The sequence below is a fragment of the Aulonocara sp. 'chitande type north' Nkhata Bay genome, linkage group LG8 (genome assembly GCF_057382095.1).
Source record: "Aulonocara sp. 'chitande type north' Nkhata Bay isolate Kocher_YH1m ecotype deep benthic linkage group LG8, A_spYH_male_GT1.1, whole genome shotgun sequence".
NCBI classification, from domain to species: Eukaryota; Metazoa; Chordata; class Actinopteri; order Cichliformes; family Cichlidae; genus Aulonocara; species Aulonocara sp. 'chitande type north' Nkhata Bay.
The window spans coordinates 1,436,303-1,458,630 of NC_141351.1; the positions used below are offsets into that span (position 1 = coordinate 1,436,303).

General features: G+C 39.0%; 3 protein-coding genes across 9 annotated transcripts; all 3 read right to left on the bottom strand.

Moving 5' to 3' along the window:
- Positions 1–1,321: 1,321 nt before the first annotated feature.
- Positions 1,322–11,807, bottom strand: map2k4b (mitogen-activated protein kinase kinase 4b). Of its 6 annotated transcripts, none has more exons than XM_086304963.1 (13): positions 11,572–11,807; positions 9,413–9,448; positions 7,830–7,862; positions 6,628–6,688; positions 5,686–5,860; positions 4,739–4,858; positions 4,505–4,624; positions 4,358–4,409; positions 4,138–4,265; positions 3,280–3,357; positions 3,040–3,188; positions 2,898–2,943; positions 1,322–2,718 (listed from the first exon to the last, which is right to left on the bottom strand). In XM_086304963.1, the coding sequence occupies exons 1-13, from the start codon at positions 11,681–11,683 to the stop codon at positions 2,605–2,607; spliced, it is 1,224 nt and encodes a 407-aa protein (XP_086161089.1). In that variant the 5' UTR covers positions 11,684–11,807; the 3' UTR covers positions 1,322–2,604. The 6 variants fall into 6 exon arrangements, with proteins under 6 accessions (XP_086161089.1, XP_086161086.1, XP_086161091.1 ...); XM_086304960.1 differs by having other exon boundaries at positions 6,628–6,730; XM_086304965.1 differs by lacking the exon at positions 9,413–9,448.
- Positions 11,808–13,284: 1,477 nt separating this feature from the next.
- Positions 13,285–16,638, bottom strand: adprm (ADP-ribose/CDP-alcohol diphosphatase, manganese-dependent). Its single transcript, XM_086304703.1, has 3 exons — positions 15,886–16,638; positions 15,429–15,551; positions 13,285–14,169 (listed from the first exon to the last, which is right to left on the bottom strand). The coding sequence occupies exons 1-3, from the start codon at positions 16,457–16,459 to the stop codon at positions 13,850–13,852; spliced, it is 1,017 nt and encodes a 338-aa protein (XP_086160829.1). The 5' UTR covers positions 16,460–16,638; the 3' UTR covers positions 13,285–13,849.
- Positions 16,639–18,207: 1,569 nt separating this feature from the next.
- rsph1 (radial spoke head component 1) lies at positions 18,208–22,033 on the bottom strand. Of its 2 annotated transcripts, none has more exons than XM_086304968.1 (7): positions 21,850–22,033; positions 21,644–21,757; positions 21,248–21,353; positions 21,005–21,095; positions 20,568–20,703; positions 19,522–19,593; positions 18,208–18,565 (listed from the first exon to the last, which is right to left on the bottom strand). In XM_086304968.1, exons 1-7 carry the CDS (start codon positions 21,898–21,900, stop codon positions 18,467–18,469), a joined length of 669 nt encoding a protein of 222 aa, XP_086161094.1. In that variant the 5' UTR covers positions 21,901–22,033; the 3' UTR covers positions 18,208–18,466. The 2 variants fall into 2 exon arrangements, with proteins under 2 accessions (XP_086161094.1, XP_086161093.1); XM_086304967.1 differs by having other exon boundaries at positions 18,208–18,542; positions 21,850–22,031.
- Between the last annotated feature and the right edge of the window lie 295 nt (positions 22,034–22,328).

The window sequence follows — 22,328 nt, forward strand, 5'->3', positions numbered from 1 at the left end:
AATATCTTATAATCTAATATGAACATTCTAGTAATTTTGCAATTTATACAACATGTACCCTGGAGATTCACCAGCGTCAAGTTAGCTTCCTGGAAACACATGACAGACTACAACAGCTCTAGAGACAGTTTGAAGTTAAACGGCTCCATCTGTGGGCTTTCTCTGGGGTCTGCACCATTTCGTGTTAGACAGAAATGGAAAGTCGCTTACCAAAAGAATCGTGTGGGTTCTACAACGTCGCCATCTATGCGGTTGTAATGTGTTGCCCTCCCAAACAGGCCAAAAGTATTCAACATTTAAACAAGCCACACTGAAACGTCCCCAACCCACTCCAACAATGGTGGTAGTTTCTGGGAGACGCATGTAAAAGTCCCTACAGTGTCCCACACTTAAAGGACCATCATCCATACAGTTTGGTTAATAGCTATCGCCAAGTAATGTGATATTTGTCTCGCCATTCTGTGGATAAGAGGCCCCGCCTGGTAAATGTGGCTTTCTGAAAAGAAATGACAACGGGTGCATCTCAATAGTCTCAAAATTGTGGCCTCCCATTGACCTTCTGCCACACAATTATGTAAAACTCCAGAATATTACTATAACTGACAAAGGAAGACAGATGAGGCATTTTGGATTATGGAGATGCATCCGAGTTTAATGCATGGTAATATTCTATCATCAGTGCAAGCCAGAAAGACATACTAAGTCATGGAGAAGCATGCCGAGTCCGTGGTGAACTTAAGGACGAAAACGTGTAACTGTGTTGAGTGAGATTCCTCTTCTCCCGACAGTTCGGTAGTTGGTATGGAAGTCAATAGTTTGTGATTTAGCAGCGTTTACAGTTTTTATTTATTTTTTGACAGAACTCCCATGCCTAGACTTTTAAACTTGTAGTTACTGCTGCTATATGGCAGCACGGTGGATCTGTGATCAGTGTGGATGAGAAGTTTAACTGTACAGCACTATGACAGGTGGAATTAAGGCTCATTCCTAAACTAAAAGAATTTGCACCTGACACCTATCTTGGTGCTTGGATCTGTGTTTAGGAATCAGCCTTAACTGTTGAGCAGAACCTGCCAGTAACAGCAGGTTAGGTGTTCTATGTACATACACATTTACAGTGGACATAATGTCCCAAACTAACTTTACACCAGGGTAGAGGGCATCTTCCACTACTCGCAAGGAAACGAGGATGTTTTTGTGGGACAAAAAGTGTGTAGCCTGGGAGACTTCTGGGTGGTCCTGAAAGAACGACAGTATGCCTTAATGCAAACTGATTGCATTTAAAATGCAGGTGAAGGCATTTATTTAAAAAAAAAAAAAAAAAAAAAAAAAAAAAAAAAAAAATACGGTTAGCTAGATGTTAAACTTGAATTTATTAGCATGATAATAGCGTAACAGTCTTTTCTATTTCCTCATCCATTTGACTAGAACTATATAGTAGAAAAATATACATTTCTATTGAGTTAGTATACCTTACTTTACCAATCTTAACCTTTTTTTTTTTGGACAGAATTATTTAACATATATTTTGCTAGTCTGCTTCTCATCTTAGCTAGCTATTGTTACATCATCTTGTCCTTTGTCTTTTTTTATTAACAAAAACCTATAAAGGATATTTGGAAGCATGCGTTGTTTTTTGTTTTAACCTATCAGTTGTCTTTAGCTGTAGCTACCTCTTTGAATGACAAAAATCCAGTTGCATTAAACCAGGTGTTGCCATTTGATATTACTTCTAATTAGGAGTTTCTACCACCAGCTCTGTTCAACAAGACTAACACAGGAAATTCTCAATCAAAAAGAGATGCTTAGTTTTATAACTCAAACACAATGATAACAAAAGAGATGAACTGAGGCCAGTTTGTGAGAAATGGCAGTTGTCTTATGTTTCTATCAAGACAGCTTCTCACAGATTGCATATTGGGGGAAAGTGAAAAAGAAAAGAAAAAGAAAGCTGCGCTACCAAATCCACGAGTGTTCCACACAGAAACACTCTTGCATACTCAACCATTTGCTGTGAGTAAAGGTGCTCTCAACCAAATGCATGAAAAGACTGTTGAGACAGCAGACCTATCTGCATACATTTGTACATGTCAACAGTTCAGAGGTGAACACACATATGCAAACATACAGTCCACAATGTACAATCCACTGGGTGGCTATTTTTGTTCATACATCAAGAGCGTCACTGCTCACCACTTTATTTGGTAAATTCTGTATTTGTGTACAAATTCAAGTACATATGAGATATATATCTATATCTATATACACACTATTCCTTTTTCCCCCTCACATACACAGATACATTGCATTTTACTAAGACAATGTTCTCGCTTCAAGTTTTTCTGACTGAAGATAAATGACAATATTATGGGATTTTAAAATCAGGTGATGGGAGGTTGAAAGGTTTGCTTAAGGATATTTGTCTCATTGCACTGAGCAATTTAGACTTCCTTTGTTCTTTGGAACACGAGAAAAAACTGGTGATCCCACCTAACTCTTAGGGCTAAGATGTCAAACGTCGCGTCACAAAACTTGGTGTCCAACCCACTGTTGGCTAACGACCCCCCTCCCCCAACCCTCACCCCACCCTCCCTGGACTAACTGTCAGTCGACATACATGGGCGAGATAGGAGAGGCAGGGATCTGATCCAGAATGCGACACACATAGCTGGCAACGTCCACAAAACGCTCCTCATACATCAGAATGAAAGGGTGTTTCTACAGGAGAGATACACAAAGCTGAAGTGACAATTCACCCTGTATGAGGCAGCTAATTTAAAGTTGGTTTAGCCTAAATCCTCAAATATCACAGAGCTAGGAGTTGGGGTAAAATTGTATTTACTGCAGCAAATAAAAATGACTTTTACATTTCAATTTTAAGTAGTATTGAAACTCACCAGAAGCTCCTTGTACTTTGGCCTTTTTGATTCATCCTTTGTAAGGCTGGACAGGCAAAAAAAAGAACAAATCAGAGGCAATGTGCCAAATGTAGTGGGCATAAAAATGTTCCCCAATCAATTTTTACGTGATTGTGCTTACCATAGGTTAACAAAGTTGGTGAACTTGGGGGAGAACTGCCTCTCCTCTGAGTTGCTGAGCTGGGGAGGCTCACCTTTTACCACCTGCGTCAGCTGATCGAAAACACTATTCCACTTAGGGTAGGGGAATCTTCCTGTTGCCAGCTCATACTGATAACAAACAGAAAGAACTGTGATTGTCTAACACTGTGGATTTATCCTTATCGCAACAGCTTAACTTAATAAAACCCTTGAGTCTTACCAGGGTGATTCCCAAACTCCATACATCAGACCGGACATCATAGCCTTGTCTAGAAGCACTGGGGTCTATCCTTTCAGGCTGCAAAATGCACAAATGGAAATATTCTGTGATACACAGATAATTCACTAGACCCCATACGACAGTATTTCACTCTATCATACAAATGCAAAATACATGTCAGTCACAACAATTTTAAATCCAATGACACGTGAAGTGAACTTGTCATTAAATGCAAAGTTCTACTGAGGATGCCCATATAAATGGCATATATGGAATTACTTTAAGGTGTACTGCCGACCTAAACACTGTCAGAAATCCTTCATAGACTCGCTCCCAACTGCAACACCCTCTGTGCAGTGAAAACTACCGAGGAATGACTTGACACACAGCTTAAGCCAGGGGCAGACAATTAATTTTCCCAAAGAGTCACACGAGAAGCTGGACTGTTGCAGAGGGCGATGTTAATAAGCTGAACTCAATTCTGCTCAGTATTAATTTGATCTCTCCACAACAGTTCCACTTCTCATGTGGCCGCTTGGGAAAATTAATTGCACACCCCTGGCTATAGGTACTGAACTGGTCTCCAACCTCTTTTCAGCAAGCCTGATTTATTACAATCCAAAGGATCAGTTGCTCGACAGCACAGGTCTGTGCCCCCATTGGTCAGAACTGAACACAAGGGTAACCCATGCAATATTAAGCAGAAGATTTAAATGTTTTGGCTGCTTGGGGTGCACTCTGCAAGGTATGAACAACTCAAATGAAGGTTCTTAATAAATATGATAATAACATCAACCCGTTTTACTCCTTCACATGTAACTGATGCATATTTCTTAATCAGTGCAGTTGATTACTTACTGCCATGTAAGGCCTGCAGCCTGCATCTCTGGTCTTGGCTATGGAGTCCACCAGCTGGCCGCTGATGCCAAAATCGCACAGTTTGATATTCCCCTTTCGGTCCATAAGAATGTTGGAAGGTTTGATGTCTGCAAACACAGTAAAGGACGACCTAACTATAATGTAACTGGGACGAGAGTTAATTATTAATAGCTGATCAGAATAAAATGAGAAAACTTACCTCTGTGAATTATTTTCAAGTTTTCTTTTAAGTGGTTCAGTGCTTTAACAGTCTGTTAAAGAGAAAAAAAATCTTTGGTTAATTATTTGATGCTATGCATGCCATTACAGGAAAATTACATTACATGAATATGAAATCGTTGCTTACTGCTAATGTTATTTTGCCTAATATTTCCTCTGGAATGACGTCATCTAATGCACAATATACATATTTGTAGAATTTGTCTAATGAGGTAGACATAAGTTCCATACAAATCCAACAGTCCCCCTGAAACAAAGACATAAAGGTTAGACTCCTTCAAGAATTTGCAATCAACTGAATGAATCAGGTATATTTTGTTTCGGTAACATAAAAAAAGACAGGTGGGTGTGTTTTTCAGACCTCCCTGAAGAGGGCGCCGTAGAACTGCACAATGTAGGGACAGTCACTACTCCTCATCACTACATCAAGGTCCATCAGCAGCTGCTTCTGCTCCTTCTCATCCACAGTGGAGCGAATCCTCTGAGGGACACATCAGAAAACAGACATGCATGTTTCAGCCTCACACTTTTAATCACATTTCTAACTTTAGCAGCATTAACAAGAGAATTCATTTCTGAGAGAGCAATGGACATGAATTGAACAGCCTTCATTTTTGTTATTTATTATACCTTGCAAGTTCACCTGCTATCACCGTGTGCATGCTGGGTTCAATAAAAGTAATGCACATAAACCACTCAAGCATCCACATCCACTTAACAGTGAGAGGTCATTTGACCACAACACTGATGCTAGTTCAGTAAACCTTTGTTTCAGTCAGAAATGAAACTGTTCGACCCTAAAATGCATCGGCGAAACTAATTCCAATGAGCTCGTTATCATGTTATTCAAAATTCAACAACGCATTTTTCCTAAAATCAGAGTCTGTCAGTATTTCATCTACACAATGAATGCTTCTAAAAAGGCTGTCAGAATAAGCTAACATGTAACCACCTGCAGTGCACACTGCATGCCATCCAGGTGTGTGGGCAGACTGCTGCTGCTTGCACGGCTAATGTTAGTCACACTTTGAGAGACGTTTACTGTCAGACTCGTTTTAGTACAATCGACTAAAATATTAGTTGGTTGGGACGTCTTTGCAAAACTGAGTTCAGATGCCTGTTGATCAGTAAAGACTGGCCTCTGGTGACGTGACATTTTCATGCAGTACACTACAATATATGACCTCAATACAGCAGCTCTGCATCAGCTTAACAAAAAGTAGAGAAGCACCTAGAGACTGGCCAGAGACTGGAATTGGTTGATTCCACAAACTTCTCCAGATCACTAATAGTCTATTATTGGGCTACCTTGACAGCCATGATCTGGCCTGTGGGTTTGTGGACCATCTTGTTGACGGAGCCATACGCCCCACGGCCGATCTCACCAAGGTCTCTCAGATCCTCTGCAGTGAAGTCACAGTGCTGCTCAGGGGAGATCTTCAGCTTCCCAGATGACTCAATACTGTGTGTCCGTAGGCGCTCTCTGTTAAATGTGGGACGATGACAGCATTTAGATTTAATCACTTATATTTTAATCAGAAATTAATTCTATGTGAACTGTAAAGTTTCCATGAACCGGCTTTAAAATATGATCGGGTATGTGGGATTTGACAAGATGGCAAAATATGAACATAGTATTTGTAATATTTTTATCATTAAAAAAATCCCCTCATGATATTAAAGGTGCAGGATGCATAAAGATTAGACCACCATTAGTGCTATTAAGCAGTATTTCTAAGGATATGCCCCAACTTAGACTGCATGTTGTGCAACCAGAAATATGAACATGTGCTGAAAAACAGTCGTGTCAGTGATTTTGTGCCATTGCACAGCACTCAACAAATTGCCAGGAAATGTAGCAACATGTCAACTTAAAAAAAAAAAATAAAATAAAAAAACTGCTAGCAAGCTAAGGTGGTTAGCATAAAAACCAACTCTACAAATGTTTTACACAGAAGCAAATGTAGTCAGTGCATTTCTGTTGTCATAGTAACTTGAAGAGATTTTGGAAAATTGCTCACAAAGAAACTTAATAATCAAAACGTACTTCCTGAGGTTATGAAGCAAATGAGCAGTGTTGTTTCTCTGTAAACGTCTACACAACAGGACTACTTTTTGCAACCAGGCACTGCCCCCTGCTGGCCTGACAAATTCACTCTACTGTTATCAGGTCCAGAGGCTATGTTCAATTTCTATATACAACCTCTTATCTAGTTCCAGTGACATCATGTCCCAACTATCTTTACTCACATGTGAGGGTTCTGGAAAGAGGGAACTGTTGGATTGAGTGGGAGCCTGGAAGCCGGTTTCACTGGAGGGTTGGCAAAATTCAGTTTCAGAGCTTTGCGTTTACCTGGTAGGACAAAGAGAGAAACAGATGCACAGTGCCACCACATGCACACCAGTCTGTGGGTTCAACCAACTGGTGAAGACAGAGGATACACATGGTGTGATAAAATGCCTTTCTTACCTCAGTATTGTCTTTCTACACTTGAGATAAGTCTCAATATGCCACAGCAACTTAATATGATCCAAGTATAAACACATTCATATGCATTATGCAGTTGCATTTGAAAAATATGACTATGAGGGAAGGGTGGGAAAAAAAATCTGTGGCATGAAGTTTTGGAGTTCTCAAGCTCTTCTCAAGCTTCGAGAAAGCAAAAAGTTTTGAACACAAGCAAAAATGTACAGGGGTTCCCAGTGTTCAGATAGGTGTACTGCACAAGCCCTTTTAGCTAGAACCTTCTGAACAAATGGCATGCAGCATGTGTGCAAGCTATCAGGCTAGTATGCTGTGCACTAAGCAGGGTGCTAACATTGGGAATCCGTGTTCAGAATGTTTCCATCAATAATCTTTATAAATGTGCATGTCAACACTAAACAGTTCCCACTGACATGTGAAAGCGACCCAACACTCAAGACAGCACTTTGTTCAGACTGAGGACACATAGGTTGAATTAACTGTTAGGTGCATGTGAGTATATGAATGCATCACCCAAATAGAGTTGGTAATTAAGTTTAGGCATTGTTGAAAGTGCTGAGTTCAAGTGTTAAGTTGTCTCTGCCATGCCCTGTCCAACCAGCTCCTGAATGCAAACAGATCCCTTAGCCTTTTAAGCCCCAGTGCAAATGAATCTTTCATGGCAATAAATATATTTGTGACAATTAACAGCAGTGAACAGTGGACAGACTCCCACTACCAGAGCACCACACAGGCTGTTTCAGTAGTATACAGTGGCATCCTCTCACCTGTGTTATCCAATTACGCACGTGCATGTATATAATAGTATAAACCATGAATCAAGACTGAAGCTCAGTAACAGGAGGCAAGAATGAGCCCAGTCTTGAATATGGCTACAATAACAGAGGGAAGGATGCTCCTTTACACTACTGAGGTGTCCCCACAAAGAGTAGAGGTCGTGTGCTTTGTGTGCAAGTCTAATGCTTACTTTGGGGTATTCCAGACAGGCTTATCTGAAACCCTGAAGTAAAGAAAAAAACATTTTACTACATTTTCTTGAAATGTGTTGTTAAGAGTTTAAATGGGCCACGTTTGATAAGTCCCGTCCCAGCATGATTCAATGCTGAAAATGGAAAACAGGTCAGGATACTGAGAACGTGCTTTAGCTGGCAAAAGATGTGCCACATATTGGTGGGTCTTGCTCAGTGCACTGCCATATATAACCGATGTAGTATTTGCTGTATTACTGGCAAAATAGTTCAATTTTAACAGTCATTTCAGTACCATCTTACTTTCAATTTTGAAAACCAATGTTCTGCCAGTCTTGTGGCACTGTGCATATGGCACTACTTTCTGCTGTTCCACTTGCAAATACTACCACCAGAACAATAATCAATTACATGTATTTGTCACTGCTGCCTATATAAAACTGTTTTAGGCTTTTGCAATTACTTCCTGTGACCTCTCTAATAGATAGATAGCAATTGTTGTGCCAAGCTAGGTTAGCTGGCTGCTAGCTTGTTAGCAGTACTAAAAGCATATGGCAAAAAAGCAAATAGTTCAATTTTCCCATATTGCCAAGATTATTATTAAAGTTGAATACTGTATCATCAGTGTATGAAGTACTATAGAATAATAAGTGGATTGTATTAAAAAGTGACAGTAAAATTAAACTATATTGTTTCCTATACTTTGTTTGGCATTAGCCCTTTTTGCTAACGTATGCTTAGCACTACAAAGTCAAAATACAGCTTATTAAAACGAACTCAATGTCACTGTTTGCCATTGTACCTTAAATGTAAGTATATAAACTAATATCTTAGAAAATTACATTTTTGTGGGGAAAAAAAATAAAACAAAGGGCTACACGTTAAAGCTAGCTGATAAAACAGTCTTAGCAAAAAAAAAATAAAAAAACCCAAACAAAAACAGTTTGTATTACAAGAATATATTTCATGCTGCAAATTCTTGGTAATAAAGTTAATTACATGCAACTGTTGAATTTAATCACAATGGGGAGTGGGGTGGAGGTAAATAAAATTAATACTAAAAGCTACGATGTTTGTTAGCTTTATAAACAGACAGTAGTAAAATACTATGAACACACTAGTGATGACTGGTATTTGCCGGTGGAACAAGACTGATATTCTCTTTTTGTTGGCTTAGCAGAACACCACAGTTTCACAGTGGCCAGCCACTAAAAACTGGCATGTGCCACTTCAACTGGTATACCTTTCATACAATGGAAACCACACTTAACAGTGTCTCATCAAATGGGGTCTGTCTACATCAGGTCATTCTAACATAGAAACTCAGTTGAAAACATGCAGAAAAAAAGATGATACAATTACAGGTATTACAAAAATGGAAAAAATGGAAAACAAAATAACTTTATGCGAACAAAAGAAAAAGACCAACAGAGGGAAGCGATGGGGACATTTCAATAAATTCCTTTGCCAAGATTGGCCCTAAAAATTAAAAAAAATAATAATAATAATTTTTTTTTTCAACTCAACAAAAAACGAAATCTCCCCAAATCAGACTAAAACCTTATAAAATAAGTTTGAATACCTGTTTCATTTTGACATCTCCAGCAGGTGTTGGTTTCTGCAAGGTTTAGATAAAACATTTGATACTGCCACAGAGCAAGAAATTACAAAGTCAGATATGGCTGTTGAGGCTTAAGATTAGGCGCTTAATAATCAATAAAATCCAGAGTAAAGCCCTCCTGATATACTATGAGCACATCCATTATTACATGTAAGTCTGTCTAACCTGCTCTGCTGGCTTTTTCCAATGAAATGACAACTCTTGGAAGAAAACACAGCTTAATGTATGTGAAGCACTTTACATGTGTGTGTAATCAAGGTTTATGAATGACAATAAGAATTCTATTTAACCCCCCAAAACACCCATCAGCTGTCACTACATGACTCCCTGTATATCTGCAGAATTTCAACTATAGCGGAGAACTCCTACTCTGAGGACTGAGGGTTTCATAGGGGGTGACAAGCAAGTCAGAACAAATAGCATCCTATGGAGCTGTAGCCCAAAAATTGACTTTCCCCCCCTCCTCTTGTAATTACACTTATATGGGGGGTGTTAGTCTTCCATATACCACAGCACCAGGAGCAACTTTACTCCTGACAGCAGTCACCTTCAACCGCTCCTTACACACATTCAAACGTTTCTGTGGTGATTTATCTTTGCTTCTGAAATCTAATTCTAATTTGTAAACAGAAGTAAGCAAGACAAGGCCTAAACCCTCAGGTCAAAGAAGGTGCTTTTCCTGTAAGAAAAACCCTACGGACAAAAGTTCTGTTTGTTACTTCAATTTTAACATAATGTCGATATTGCATTCGCAAAAACTAAACTAATACGTTGTCTAATACGTTGTCAAGTGTTAATAATTATTTTGGCGATTTTATTCCTATTCGTTGAGGACTCTCTTGCGATCATCCTCTTTTATATGCCCAGTGGATTAATGTAGAATAAGAAAATTTGATTTTATGTATTAAGTTTCAGTAGACGTTTCTGTTCCTCACAGCACATTATTAAAATGTGTGACCTCACTAAAACAAATCTTAGCTGACTACAGGTTTTGTCACGAGGTCTGCCTGTCCGATAAGAGATGACAGTGTGCGCTTAGAGGCATTAACTAGATAGAGATGTACACTTAACAAATATAAAGGCTTAGACTTTAAATTTATTTTACAAATCGAGGTGATTTGTGTCAACACGTTATGAAACCACCGACAGAACTACCGTTAGCAACACAAGGAAGACAAGTAACGTTATGTATGGCCTGAAGCCAACAGAATTTAATGTTGACACTTAATAGAATTGATAGCCCCAACTTTAACTTTATTAGCTCCATCATTTCTTTGCTACTCGGAGCAAAGCACTGAAACAGTGGCCTGACCGGGGACAGAAGTACACTTCAGTGTAGGCCTTGAGGCTACTTGTAGCAGCCCTCTGCTAATAACAAAGGCGAAAAAGTTAAAATAGTTGGAGAACTCATTTTTTTAAACAACGTAATACTTTTAAAGGTAGAGTCGAGATGTACGATTCAAACTTCAGGAATGAAAACACTTGACTATGCCATTACAGGCCCGTTGGTACAACAATTAAACTGAAGCTTGTGCATCATTGCTAGCCTAGCAGCAGTGCAGTTTCAGGGAGATGGAGATGAAGCTAAGCGCAGAAAGACAGAATTAGCGGAAGTCTCACGAGTCAGACGTCAAAGTAAAAGCGCTGCTTGTCAACAGACAATTACTCAGATCCTACAGTAAAGCCTTTGATTAGTTTAGGCTAATCAACTACATGGTGTGAATATTTTTTTAAATCTGATTTAACATGTAAAAACTTACATGTGTGATGCTTGTCACTAACTGCTCATTTTAATTTTAATTATGATTAACCAAATAAGTGCACAGATTGACCTTACTCAAAGAAAAGGCGGTTCGGCCACTATTTTGGCTTGTTTTAGCAAAAGTGTGCATTTTGCATTAACATAAGCGGAGCATCTGCAACAGATGCATTAAATTGATCACGTTTCCAGACATGGGCCGCGTAACATAATTTATTTTGAAAGTTCTGACTTACTTATTGGGTTTCTCTTGGCTACAGTGTTTCTGCTTTTAGGAAGCTAAAGGCTACCCTTTCCTACAAACTCTTACTGGGGACCAGTAGAAATATGAAACTGTGAACTGGAGCCAGTTCTCGCCTACCTTGCATGCTGCTGCTCTGTGTTTGCTGGTGGAGTTGGTGCGACGTTGATCCTACGATGTTGCTGTTGTTGCTAGAGCTAGTGGAGTTGCTGTTAGGACTGGGAGTCGCCATTGTTGTGTTGAATTCCAGCAGCAGCGCTCAGGCTGCAATGCAGAGAGTGAAACTTCGCCCGCTCTGCCTCCAGACGGGACACTGCGCCACTTGAACGCAACAGCCGCAACGACGGCCACGTCTCTGCTGTTGCTGCTTTTATGGACAATCGGAAATAGCAAATCACGACTTCACAGTTGAACGTTTGACCTGCATAAATAACAAATGTATATAACATATTCTACATTCTGGCTAGTTTGTATCGACTCAATTCTATACTTTTGTTTTATATTCTAAGCGATTTAACACAATATGATGGACAAAAGACGATCTAATGTATTACATTTTTTATTTCGTGTTGAATAATGAAGCTTCCTTTTTTAATTTGTAATATATTTTACTCAGATTTTTATAGTTGGATTTACACTGTTAGATGTGTCAGCTCATCAAAGATAATCAAGGATCACATAATATGTCAAACAGCCTTTGAAATGATACGCAAATTTCTGTCCAGGAAGTTTATGCTTCATTTTTGGTAAAATAAATTCTGGTGTTTTATTAGTCTGTTGCTTAGCACAAATTAACATATGTGTATATGTATCGGTGCTTTGAATGTAGCCTGCTAATCAGCAGTAGCTGCTAACTAGCACTCCAACCTCACCGGTAAAAGTCTGCCAGTCTGTTATTACAGTCTAAGCTAAAAATGCTACACTTTTAATGTTCAACTCCATAACTACATTTATACCAAAACAACAGAGACAATGGTTACGCCAAATTGAGTATTTATGATGAGATACTCAAGAAACAAGGGCTTGTGTTTGTGGCAGTGAGGCAAATGTAGTGGTCAAGCTTTTTTCTCATCCCTTTTTTGTAAAACAAATGCACCACTACTTTTTCTGTTTCTGGACTGCTGCTACATGTTAACCACAAATCATCGGTGATCAGTATGGGAAACTGGCTCCTTCATTTTGATTGCATGTGTTACTTTCTCCTTTGGGGAGAGCTTATAACAAATACAGAACTTATAAAACATGTTAACTTCGATTTTCTTATTAAACAAACTAATTTATTAATAATTTAGGCACTCTGCATGACGCAAATTTCTAAAACGTAAAATAATAATCCTTGTGCCGCCGCAGTCCTCCAAAGTATCCCATTTTAAGAAATACTGCTCTAATGAAGAAACACAAGTATTAGTACGCATCTGTACATGGTAAAATTTCAGGATAAATCTGAGGGCCAAAATGAGTAGCTACATAACATGTCGGGTAGATTTAGCCTTTTACATCTGAGGGGTAAAAACTGCATATGTAGAACCAGCAGTCAAATCAAAAAACACATTAAAACTTTGCTTTGCAATAAAAGTGTCGTTTTTTTTCTCCCCTAGGTGGCACTCTTGTTCCACAATGGAACTGGTTCTACCATCAGGCTCTTTAGGCTTTCAGTGTGAAGGAAGAGATGGTTAAATAGGTAATCGACAATGTATATGGAAATACCATACCATACACTGGAGCCTGCTATCACATCATTATATTTATATAACTCCACCCCATGATGAATAACTTAAGTCTCAATTTTTAATTTACCACTAACTTGAACACATCACACAATGCAAGAAACAGTAGCATTTAATGTATCCACTGAGCATAGATAGGTTTTTATTTTCACTTTATTTCATACAGCCTTAATCAAACACTTTCAATCAAGTGTTGTCACCAATTTGGTGTGTTATCATTCACACGCTGTCATAAATTAAAAAACAACATAAGTGTCAATAAAATATCTGAGCTACTGTATTTGTAAAGTATGCTGCTGTTTTCATATTATCATATTACAATCCCTTAAATAGTTCCTAATTTGTCAGTGTTTTTCCATTTGAAAATAACTTAAAAAGCTCAGTGCTGTAAAGTGGAAAGCAGCGAGAACACTATCTTCTTGTAAGGTGTACTCATAATATTCCCACTTCCTCAGCGAAACATCCTTCAAGTTCCCAGTCTGAAGAACATTTCTCAAAATCCAAACAGTTCCATCACAGCTCCAGGTGTGATTAAACACAAAAGCACACTTTCAAAAATCTTCTAAATTAGTTCCTAGGTGTATCACTAACTAACTGGTGGACTGGACTCACACAAGAAATAATTCTTCAATAATTCTTTTTCAAGACAGAAGTGATAAAGTTGTGATTCTTTAATTACAGTATGTGTCCTTTTGTCTGGATGGAAACAGAAACACTCGATCTGTGATACTCCCGTATCCTTTCAGCTCCATCCTGTCTCCATATACAGAGACTGTGGCGAATGCATTGCTGTCAGGTGGTGTCTCAATCACCCCATCAACCGTCAGGTGGTGCACTCCTGTATCTTCGTCTTGGCAGTATCCACCGTCGTGGGCGTGTCCCGCCATGTAACACACCACACTGGTGTGGGAGCGTATGACGGCCAGGAGCTCTTCAAAGTTCCATGCGAGGCAAATGGTGTCTGTGCAGTCTGGGTGGATGGGGAGGTGACCTGGATAAAGGAGGAAAAATAAAAACACATGTGTTCTTTTAAATTGTACTAGAAGCACTGGAATGTTGAAGATCAGGCTCTGATCAAGCTGAGCTGGGATCAGCATACGTTCACTTTGGGTTGTTGGCTACCTTTGTGTTAGCATGCTGTTTGTTCAGATGCTTGCAAAGGGCTGGTGTTTTGTTAGCAGTGTAATGCTCTTGGTTCTGTGCTGGATGCAGTTTGCAAACCTAGAACCAAGGAAACTGACTGCAGCAGCAGAAGACCACACCAGGAACCGTTCCTGCTAAGAGCAGGAAACTAGGGCTCCAGTTTGCATGAGCTCATTAAAACTGGACAGTAGAAGATAATGCAAGATAATGTGCCATGTCACAAAGCTCAAATCATCTCAAACTACTTTCTGGAACATGCCAGTTAGTTTACTGAACTCAGATATAGCTCTTTCAGGATGTGGTGGAACAGGAGAGTCCCATCACAGACATTTTGCTGACAAAGCTCCATATTAAGATAAGAAGCTCTTATCTTAATATGGACTGAAATCTCATAGGAAGGTTTCAGCACCTATGCCGTGAGAAATTAAGAAATTAATTAATTGTTTTCTTTTTTCTTTCTCAGCAGGTGACCCAGGTGATTGATATATGCATTTTTTTTCTTCTTTTTTTTCTTTTTCTGCTCATTCTGTTGGTTTTTGTCTTTTGCCCTTCTCCCCCGTCCCTCTTCTCAGCTGTTTCTCTTTCCCTCTTTCTTTCTCCCCTTCTTTCCCCCAGTCAAGTCTGTCCCATATTCAGTAAGTGAAAATAAAATAAACAATAAAAGGTGAATCAAATGGACCATTATGGCAAGGCTGGGATGGTCAATTTGGTAAAGTAAATCCGTTGGGCATCTTTCTTTGCCTTTAGACAATAATTCTGATGGCAAAAGAGCCAAACGGGACAGGCAAAAAAAACCAAAACTGGACAGTAGAAGATAATGCAAGATAATGCACCATGTCACAAAGCTCAAATCATCTCAAACTACTTTCTGGAACATGCCAGTTAGTTTACTGAACTCAGATTCGCTCTTTCAGGATGTGGTGGAACAGGAGAGTCCCATCACAGACATTTTGCTGACAAAGCTGCAGCAACTGCATGAAGCTCTTATCTTAATATGGACTGAAATCTTGTAGGAAGGTTTCAGCACCTATGCCGTGAGAAATTAAGGCAAATCTTGGTCCTGTACTAGCAAGGTGTCCAGTGAACGTATTTAAAAGTTTTACTTACTGACAATTGTGACCTTTTCTTGTTTCTCATCAGCTGATGATAGAAGAGAGTCTAACCAGTCCAGCTGGTCCTTACTGAACCCACCATTGAACATTGTAAATCTCTGCGTGAGATTGTTAAATGCTGAAACAAAAACACAAACCATCATCAACTCAGTTGTTGGGTCGCAAGGTAGTTTAGTCAATAACAAGTGTAAATCCATAAAACCTGTTTTCTATCCTTTGGTCCTCATTTACAAATTATGCTACTAAAACACATAACTGTCCTACTGGATACCTTCACTGGTATAAATTACATTTTCATCTAAGAATTGTCAGTTGTTTAAGGAAGGCAATAAATAAACTAAATACATATTACTGCATTTTATACTGTGTACATGCATATTCCTGTTACTTGATATCTGGGCTAATGTAATTACATTTGTTTTATTAATGTTGTAATTATCAGTAAAGCATACCTGGAGGGCAGTTGAGATCTTCGTTTTTGTTATACTGCTTTATCAAATTCATAGCATCGACATATTGTTCACTGGCCTTCTCTCTTCCCAGCAGGCTCACATCATAGGCATCCAGGACAACAAATGTAAACCCGGGGAAAGGGCTGAAACTGTAAGCATATATGCCGGAGCCGGCCGGGGCAGTGCTCATGCTCCTGTCAGAGTGGAGCGTGCTGTTGAGCTTTGAACGCAGCAGCGCGCTCCTGCTGAAGTTATAAAACTCGTGGTTTCCCCATACATGATACACCTCCGCGGGGCAGGAGCTCAGCTCTCTCAGCACGGTGTCCAGCGCGCGCTCCGAGGCGTCCTTGGGCTTGTTAAAGCCGTCGATAATGTCTCCCAGCTGGAGAATAAATGCTGGCTTGACAGCTGATTCCGACCAACTTTTCCGAGCATTTCTCAAGAGCTGGAGACCGCTTCGGTAGTATCGCCTACGAGTCCGAGTGTAATTGTAGCCGTCGTCGATGTCTGCGTACTGAATGTCAGCTATCACGCCGAACGTAAACAGCAGCGTTTGCTGACGACAGTCGTCCATTCTTGGTGTTGTCTTCGAATCAGCTTGAGTGCGCCCCTTATATCTACCGAGGAAGATGAAAATACCGACTCCACGCAGGTATCCTGTCCACCCCCTCACATGCTGACTGCCTGCCAGAATTTCTTCCGTTGTCTAGAATGACAGCGCAGCAGCCAGCGCGTAACCGAAACTGACGGCAACAAAACAACTTCCGGCATCCTTCGAAATAATGCTGAAAGCGAAACTGACTCATGGCAGCACACCTGAAGTGAAAATGTGGAAACTGGCTTTAAAAACTACTCATAAATTGTATATTTTATTTCATAGGTGAGAATACTACATTTTTCTTTTGGTTTATTTTTCTAGATTTGTAGAGAAATTTAAAGACAAATGTATTTATTTTATAGAGAATATAAAGAAACATTCATTTACCTATGCTACCCCTGCAACAAAGGTCTCCATTATAAAATATATAGTGTTTGAGCTCCCAGCATGTTTAAAATTTTGCTCTAACTTTCACTTGACAGTGCATGAATCAAAAACATCTTTTCCATCTTACCTCCACTCAGGTATTTATTCCAACAGGCTATACAGTAGTTTGGGGCGTGTTGTTTGTTTTGTTTTTCAACAAATTTGACATAGCTATAAGACTATAATGAAGGAGAAGGTTTAATCTAAAATAGTATAAAGCAAAGACAACAGACAAAAACTTGTATTCTTTTTTCCTTTAAATGTTAGAGAGAACAGTTCTGTCTTTCAGCAGAACTGCAAGTATACTCAAAAGATTAATAAAAAAATGAAATATTCTTCTGAAAGCTATATAGATGAGGAAGTCCTTAGTAAATATACCTCAGATGAACAACAACATATGATATATTACACAGTGTAAATGTTTATTAAACAAATGTACACCAAAATACAGAAGCAGTTGTAAAAATTAAATACATCCTGTGATTCAACAGCTTGTAAAACCACCTTTTAGCAGCAATAACTTGAAGTGATTTCTGTATAACTTAATTAGTCTCTTGCATCTTTCTGAAGCACTCTTCTTTACGGCGTTGTTTCAGTCCATTGAGGTTTATGGCCAAACCTTCATGGCAATTTAAATCAAGCTAAAACAATCTCAATTTGAGGACTTTTACAAACAGTGATGTATTTTCAGTGAGGTATTAGTACTTTTTACTAAACAGCATAACGGATCAATACACCTTCCACCACAGCTGCCCCCTTAGTTTAGTTTTGATCTGCTTACCACAACAGAAATGTCACAAACATGAAATGACCCCCTCCAATTCTAAGGACCTATGTTCTTGATGATTTATGATGTCACCCTTTGGTTTGTTAAGCCATCTTCATTTTTATTGGTCCCGATTATTCATTTATTATTTATTATTTCTAGCACTGCTTTCACATGCTCACATCTGTGTCTGCATCAAAATAAAACTCGTCTTCCTTATTTGCATCAAGAAAAAATATATATATACCAAAACTTAATGCAAAATTAAAATCAACAAGGCTGTTCCAGGTGATCCTCTTGGAGGCACAAGCTCATAATGTGGAGGAAATTTCAATTTTGGTGATTTTTAAATTCTTTTAACATAATGTTAGTCGTCTACATTAGTCCAGGAAACTGCAGGGAAAAACTATGATCTGCACAAGCGGATGGTCCAGCACTGATTTAGGGAGCAACTGATTTGCTTTTGCTTTTGCATTTTAACTGGTGAAGCATACATTTAAGTATCAATCAATCATGCTTGCCCATGCAAAAATCATTATCAAAATTAACTTTTTATTAATTGTGCAGCCCTAAAACAAGTATATTGACAATTATTTATAAAATTTTAGCCTTTTACTGAACATTTTTTAAAGTTTTAATGAACATTTTCAGTGTTTTCAAATTCAAAATCTCTAGGGTTGCAAGAGTAACCTTCTGTATGGGGTTCTGCTATCAGACAGTAGTTTTACAATCATGGCTTGCACGTCACTGTTGAATTTCACCTGAAGTCTCTTTCCCAGGAGTTTCTGTTGTTAGGCCTGTGACACATTTGGGAATCCATTTGAGGACAGTGGCATCCCACTCACCCTCAGCTCTGTCCTGCAAAGGCTGGAGAGAGGACAGGATGAATCCTACAGATAGAAAATGCTCTAAGAACACACTTTGGCATGTAATTCAGTCAGAATGCAGACATATTTCTGTGTTTCCACAAATAGCAGCATGACTATCTGTAGAGTGAGCTGAGCATGACAACATCTGCAAACACAAGGCACATCTGCAGCCAGCACACAGCCACTCAAGTCAATTTGATTATAAGCAGATTTTAAAACAACAAGGGCTGACCAAATTTCTGTATGACTAAAAATAATAACTCAGAGCAAACCAGAAAGAACAAAACAAACAAAAAACAAAGTGAAAGAAAAGTATCAAAAACTAATTCACATTTAAATGCAAGCATGTAAATATGCTTCTTCAAGCAGGTTTTAAAGACAATTTAAAGAAGTGTTGGTGAGGTCCTGATTTGAAGAGGCAGACTGTTCAAAAGTGTATGTGCAACTACAGCAAAGGCCTGATCTCCTCTGTGCTTTAATAATAATGGATTGCATTTATATAGCGCTTTTCGAGTCCCTCAAAGTGCTTTTACAATTCATTCACTCTCACACACTGGTGGAGGCAGCTACAGTTGTAGCCACAGCTGCCCTGGGCCAGACTGATCGGCCCCTCTGGCCAACACCAGTAGGTGAAGTGTCTTGCCCAAGGACACAACAACCAAGACTGTCCAAGTCGGGGCTCGAACCACCAACCTTCCGATTACAAGACGAACTGCCAACTCTTGAGCCACGATCGCCTTTAGTCTGCTTCTCAGAACAACCAGAAGCTGTGATCAGCTGACCTTAATGCTCTATCTCGTGACTTTTTTCCCCTTAATAAATGAAATCATTAAAAAAGTGCATTTTGTTGGTATGTGGGCTAGCTTTGTCTGATACTTGTTCGATGATCTGAATGTGTGAAAAAAAATAGTAGCTCAGGAAGGGGGCAAATATTTAACATCACCGTGTTTCTGTTCAAGTGAATCGAGTGGATTTACCTGCTCTGCTTTCTGGTATTCTCCATGCTGCTCACAGCCGATGTTAAACACATACTTCCCCGGGCCAAGCGGCTACAAAATTAAAACCGAAGATAATAAGGGAGAGAGGCACAGACTCATCCTCATTTACAATGACACAGACCACAATGATATAAGAACTGATTGTTGTTTCTGTTGATTGACACTGAAAACACCAATCTATGTCATTTTGGAACAGTGGGGCAAAAAACAAAACAAAACAATACACAAGGCAAGAATGGAGCCGCATAATGTAACTTTCTTTGTGGTTAAAAACAGAAAAATGAGTTTTTTGTTTTTCCTTAAAAAGTCTTTTTACAACACTTTGACCTTTTGATTATGTGATGAATGAAGCGATTCTGAGGGCTCTATAGAAGACGCACCTATCCTAAAGCCTCTACTTATATCAAAGTAATAATGCTACAGTATACATACATTCTTTAAAATTAGACTTACGCTGAAGTACAAATGTTCTGCATTAAAACATACTTCAAACTCTATAGAACGGTTAAATCATGGAGATAGCTGGAGATAATTCACTATAGCTAAAGCACACCATAATTTAATAGTTTATATATATATATACATACATACATATATTAATCTAATTCTGCTAAATAGAAGTACAGTAAAAGAGTACAGTCCATCAAACCGACTAACTAACTAAAAAAACTAACTAAAATCCCCACAAAGCACGGTGACTAATGAAGCCTCCAGGAAAATGGTTAACTCACTGGACAAATGATGTCGTCCCCTCACATAAATATACACACAGGTGCAATGAAAAGAGTGAATGATGCTCTGAATTTAGGGGAATAAGGAGGACGGTGTCATAAAAACATTTATGTCACTAAAAACAATGAATAGTGATGACAAATAACACATAACTTAACAGTGATCACAAAAATCATGATAATCATTTTGGCTATTGTCACTTTTCACACCATGCACAAGCTACATTAAAACATATTCAGTATTTTGATCGATCACTGACCAATTTGTGAGAATGTTATAAAAATAAAACTTACATAGTTGTTGATAAAGTTGCCCATGAATCTGTGGTTAGTATGGAGGTACTCTCCAGCTGACTCCATCTTGCCGTTCACCCAAGTGCCCTTGAACTTAGAGCCAGTTTCTTGGTAGTGGTAAATGCCCTGTCCGTGCCTGGAAATCACAAAAACAGCAAAGATTCAAGTAGCTTTTAACATATCTAGTTACAGCTAACTTCAAAGTAAAAGCATGTTGGTGCAAAAAAAAGTTCAAACATCTCAGAAGTTAAAGACATGTGACAGCATTTCTGGGACTACATTTCAACATGAAAAAAGTCCTGCTCTCTAGAGTATTAATACTGTTGAATCAAAGTAAATTATCTTAACATAAAAAAGTGTATATATAATATAAACCCTGACTCCTTCTGGCATTACAAGTTGTTATAGCAATTGTGATTGCATTTCTTGTGACATACCTCAAATTTTGCAGCCACTCTCCATCATAGGTGTCTTTGTTGGGGTAGGTGTAGACACCGTGACCTTGTCTCATATCCTCAACCCACGACCCTGGCAGTCAGAAGAGGCAGTGGTAAGAGTTTTGCTTACAGAAACCAACATCAGAGCTTCAGCTGGCTTTAAAAACGTTCTCAGGACTGTATAAAAATAATTTTGATTGGTAGAAGTACACAACACACTCATGTAAAGCACATTTGTTATACCTTCATATTTGGACCCATCGGGATAGTAGAAGGTTCCCTGTCCATGTTTCATGTTCTGCTGGTAGTTCCCTACATATCTCGCCCCATTCTTGAAGCGATATGTCCCCTAGTGGAGAAAGCAGTTATATTTAAATATATATTAGTCCTTACCCGAGTAGCATCAGGGAAAAGCGTGAAATATTAAGAATTTTCTTTGGGACTAAATATTTAAATAAAATTGTAATTAGAGGGTAAGACTGCTTTAAACTGCTTAATGTTCTCACGCACTGTCCACACTGTTATCTAATTTAGCAGCTTTTTCTATATCTAAAGGATAATGTCTTTATGTGCTGATATGCACATACATGCAGAATGTTCTGTGCTTTGGACTGCAGGGGTCCAGCTCAAACGTCCTACCTGTCCGTGTCTTCTCCCGTTCTGATAGTCTCCCTGATAAATGTCTCCGTTGGGCAGAATAGCTTTCCCGAATCCGTGCCTTTCTCCAGCTTCATTTCTGCCTCCTTCATACTCCTGCTCGGGTAAAAACAAAATAGGGTTTTACCATTAGCTTTAGTTCATCGTCGGCAGCAAACAAACTTAACACGATAATTATATTCTCTCACCCCGAGTTTATTTTGTTCATCCTCGAACTCCTCAGATCCTACGTCCGACATGTTTCTGTCAGTTTCTGAACGACTGTGTTGTAGTTTTAGTTGAAACAGAAGCGCCAAAAACGGGGAAAATCCTGCACCTGCTCTTTTAGCCTACTAGTTTACAGTTGCTATGACAACCGTCGGTCACGCGAGCTAAAGACCCAGGCGCGCTCTTGCCTGAGAAGACTCTTGCGCAGTATTGATGTTCATTTGTGTACTGGACGGACGCAGCCACAAGAGGGCGCCCGTCTGACTCCGATTTTTTTTTCCAAGCTAAAAATGTTTATTTTGGAGAATACGTTGTAAGTTACTATGGGTTTTTTAAAATGTGATAGTAGCTTTTTATCTCTACGCTATTAAACTTTAAAGCCAAGTTCCCCACTTCTCCATAATGAAAAGCAACGAGTGTATTCAATGTAGTTCAGTCTATTTTGGAGGGTGTTATTCTA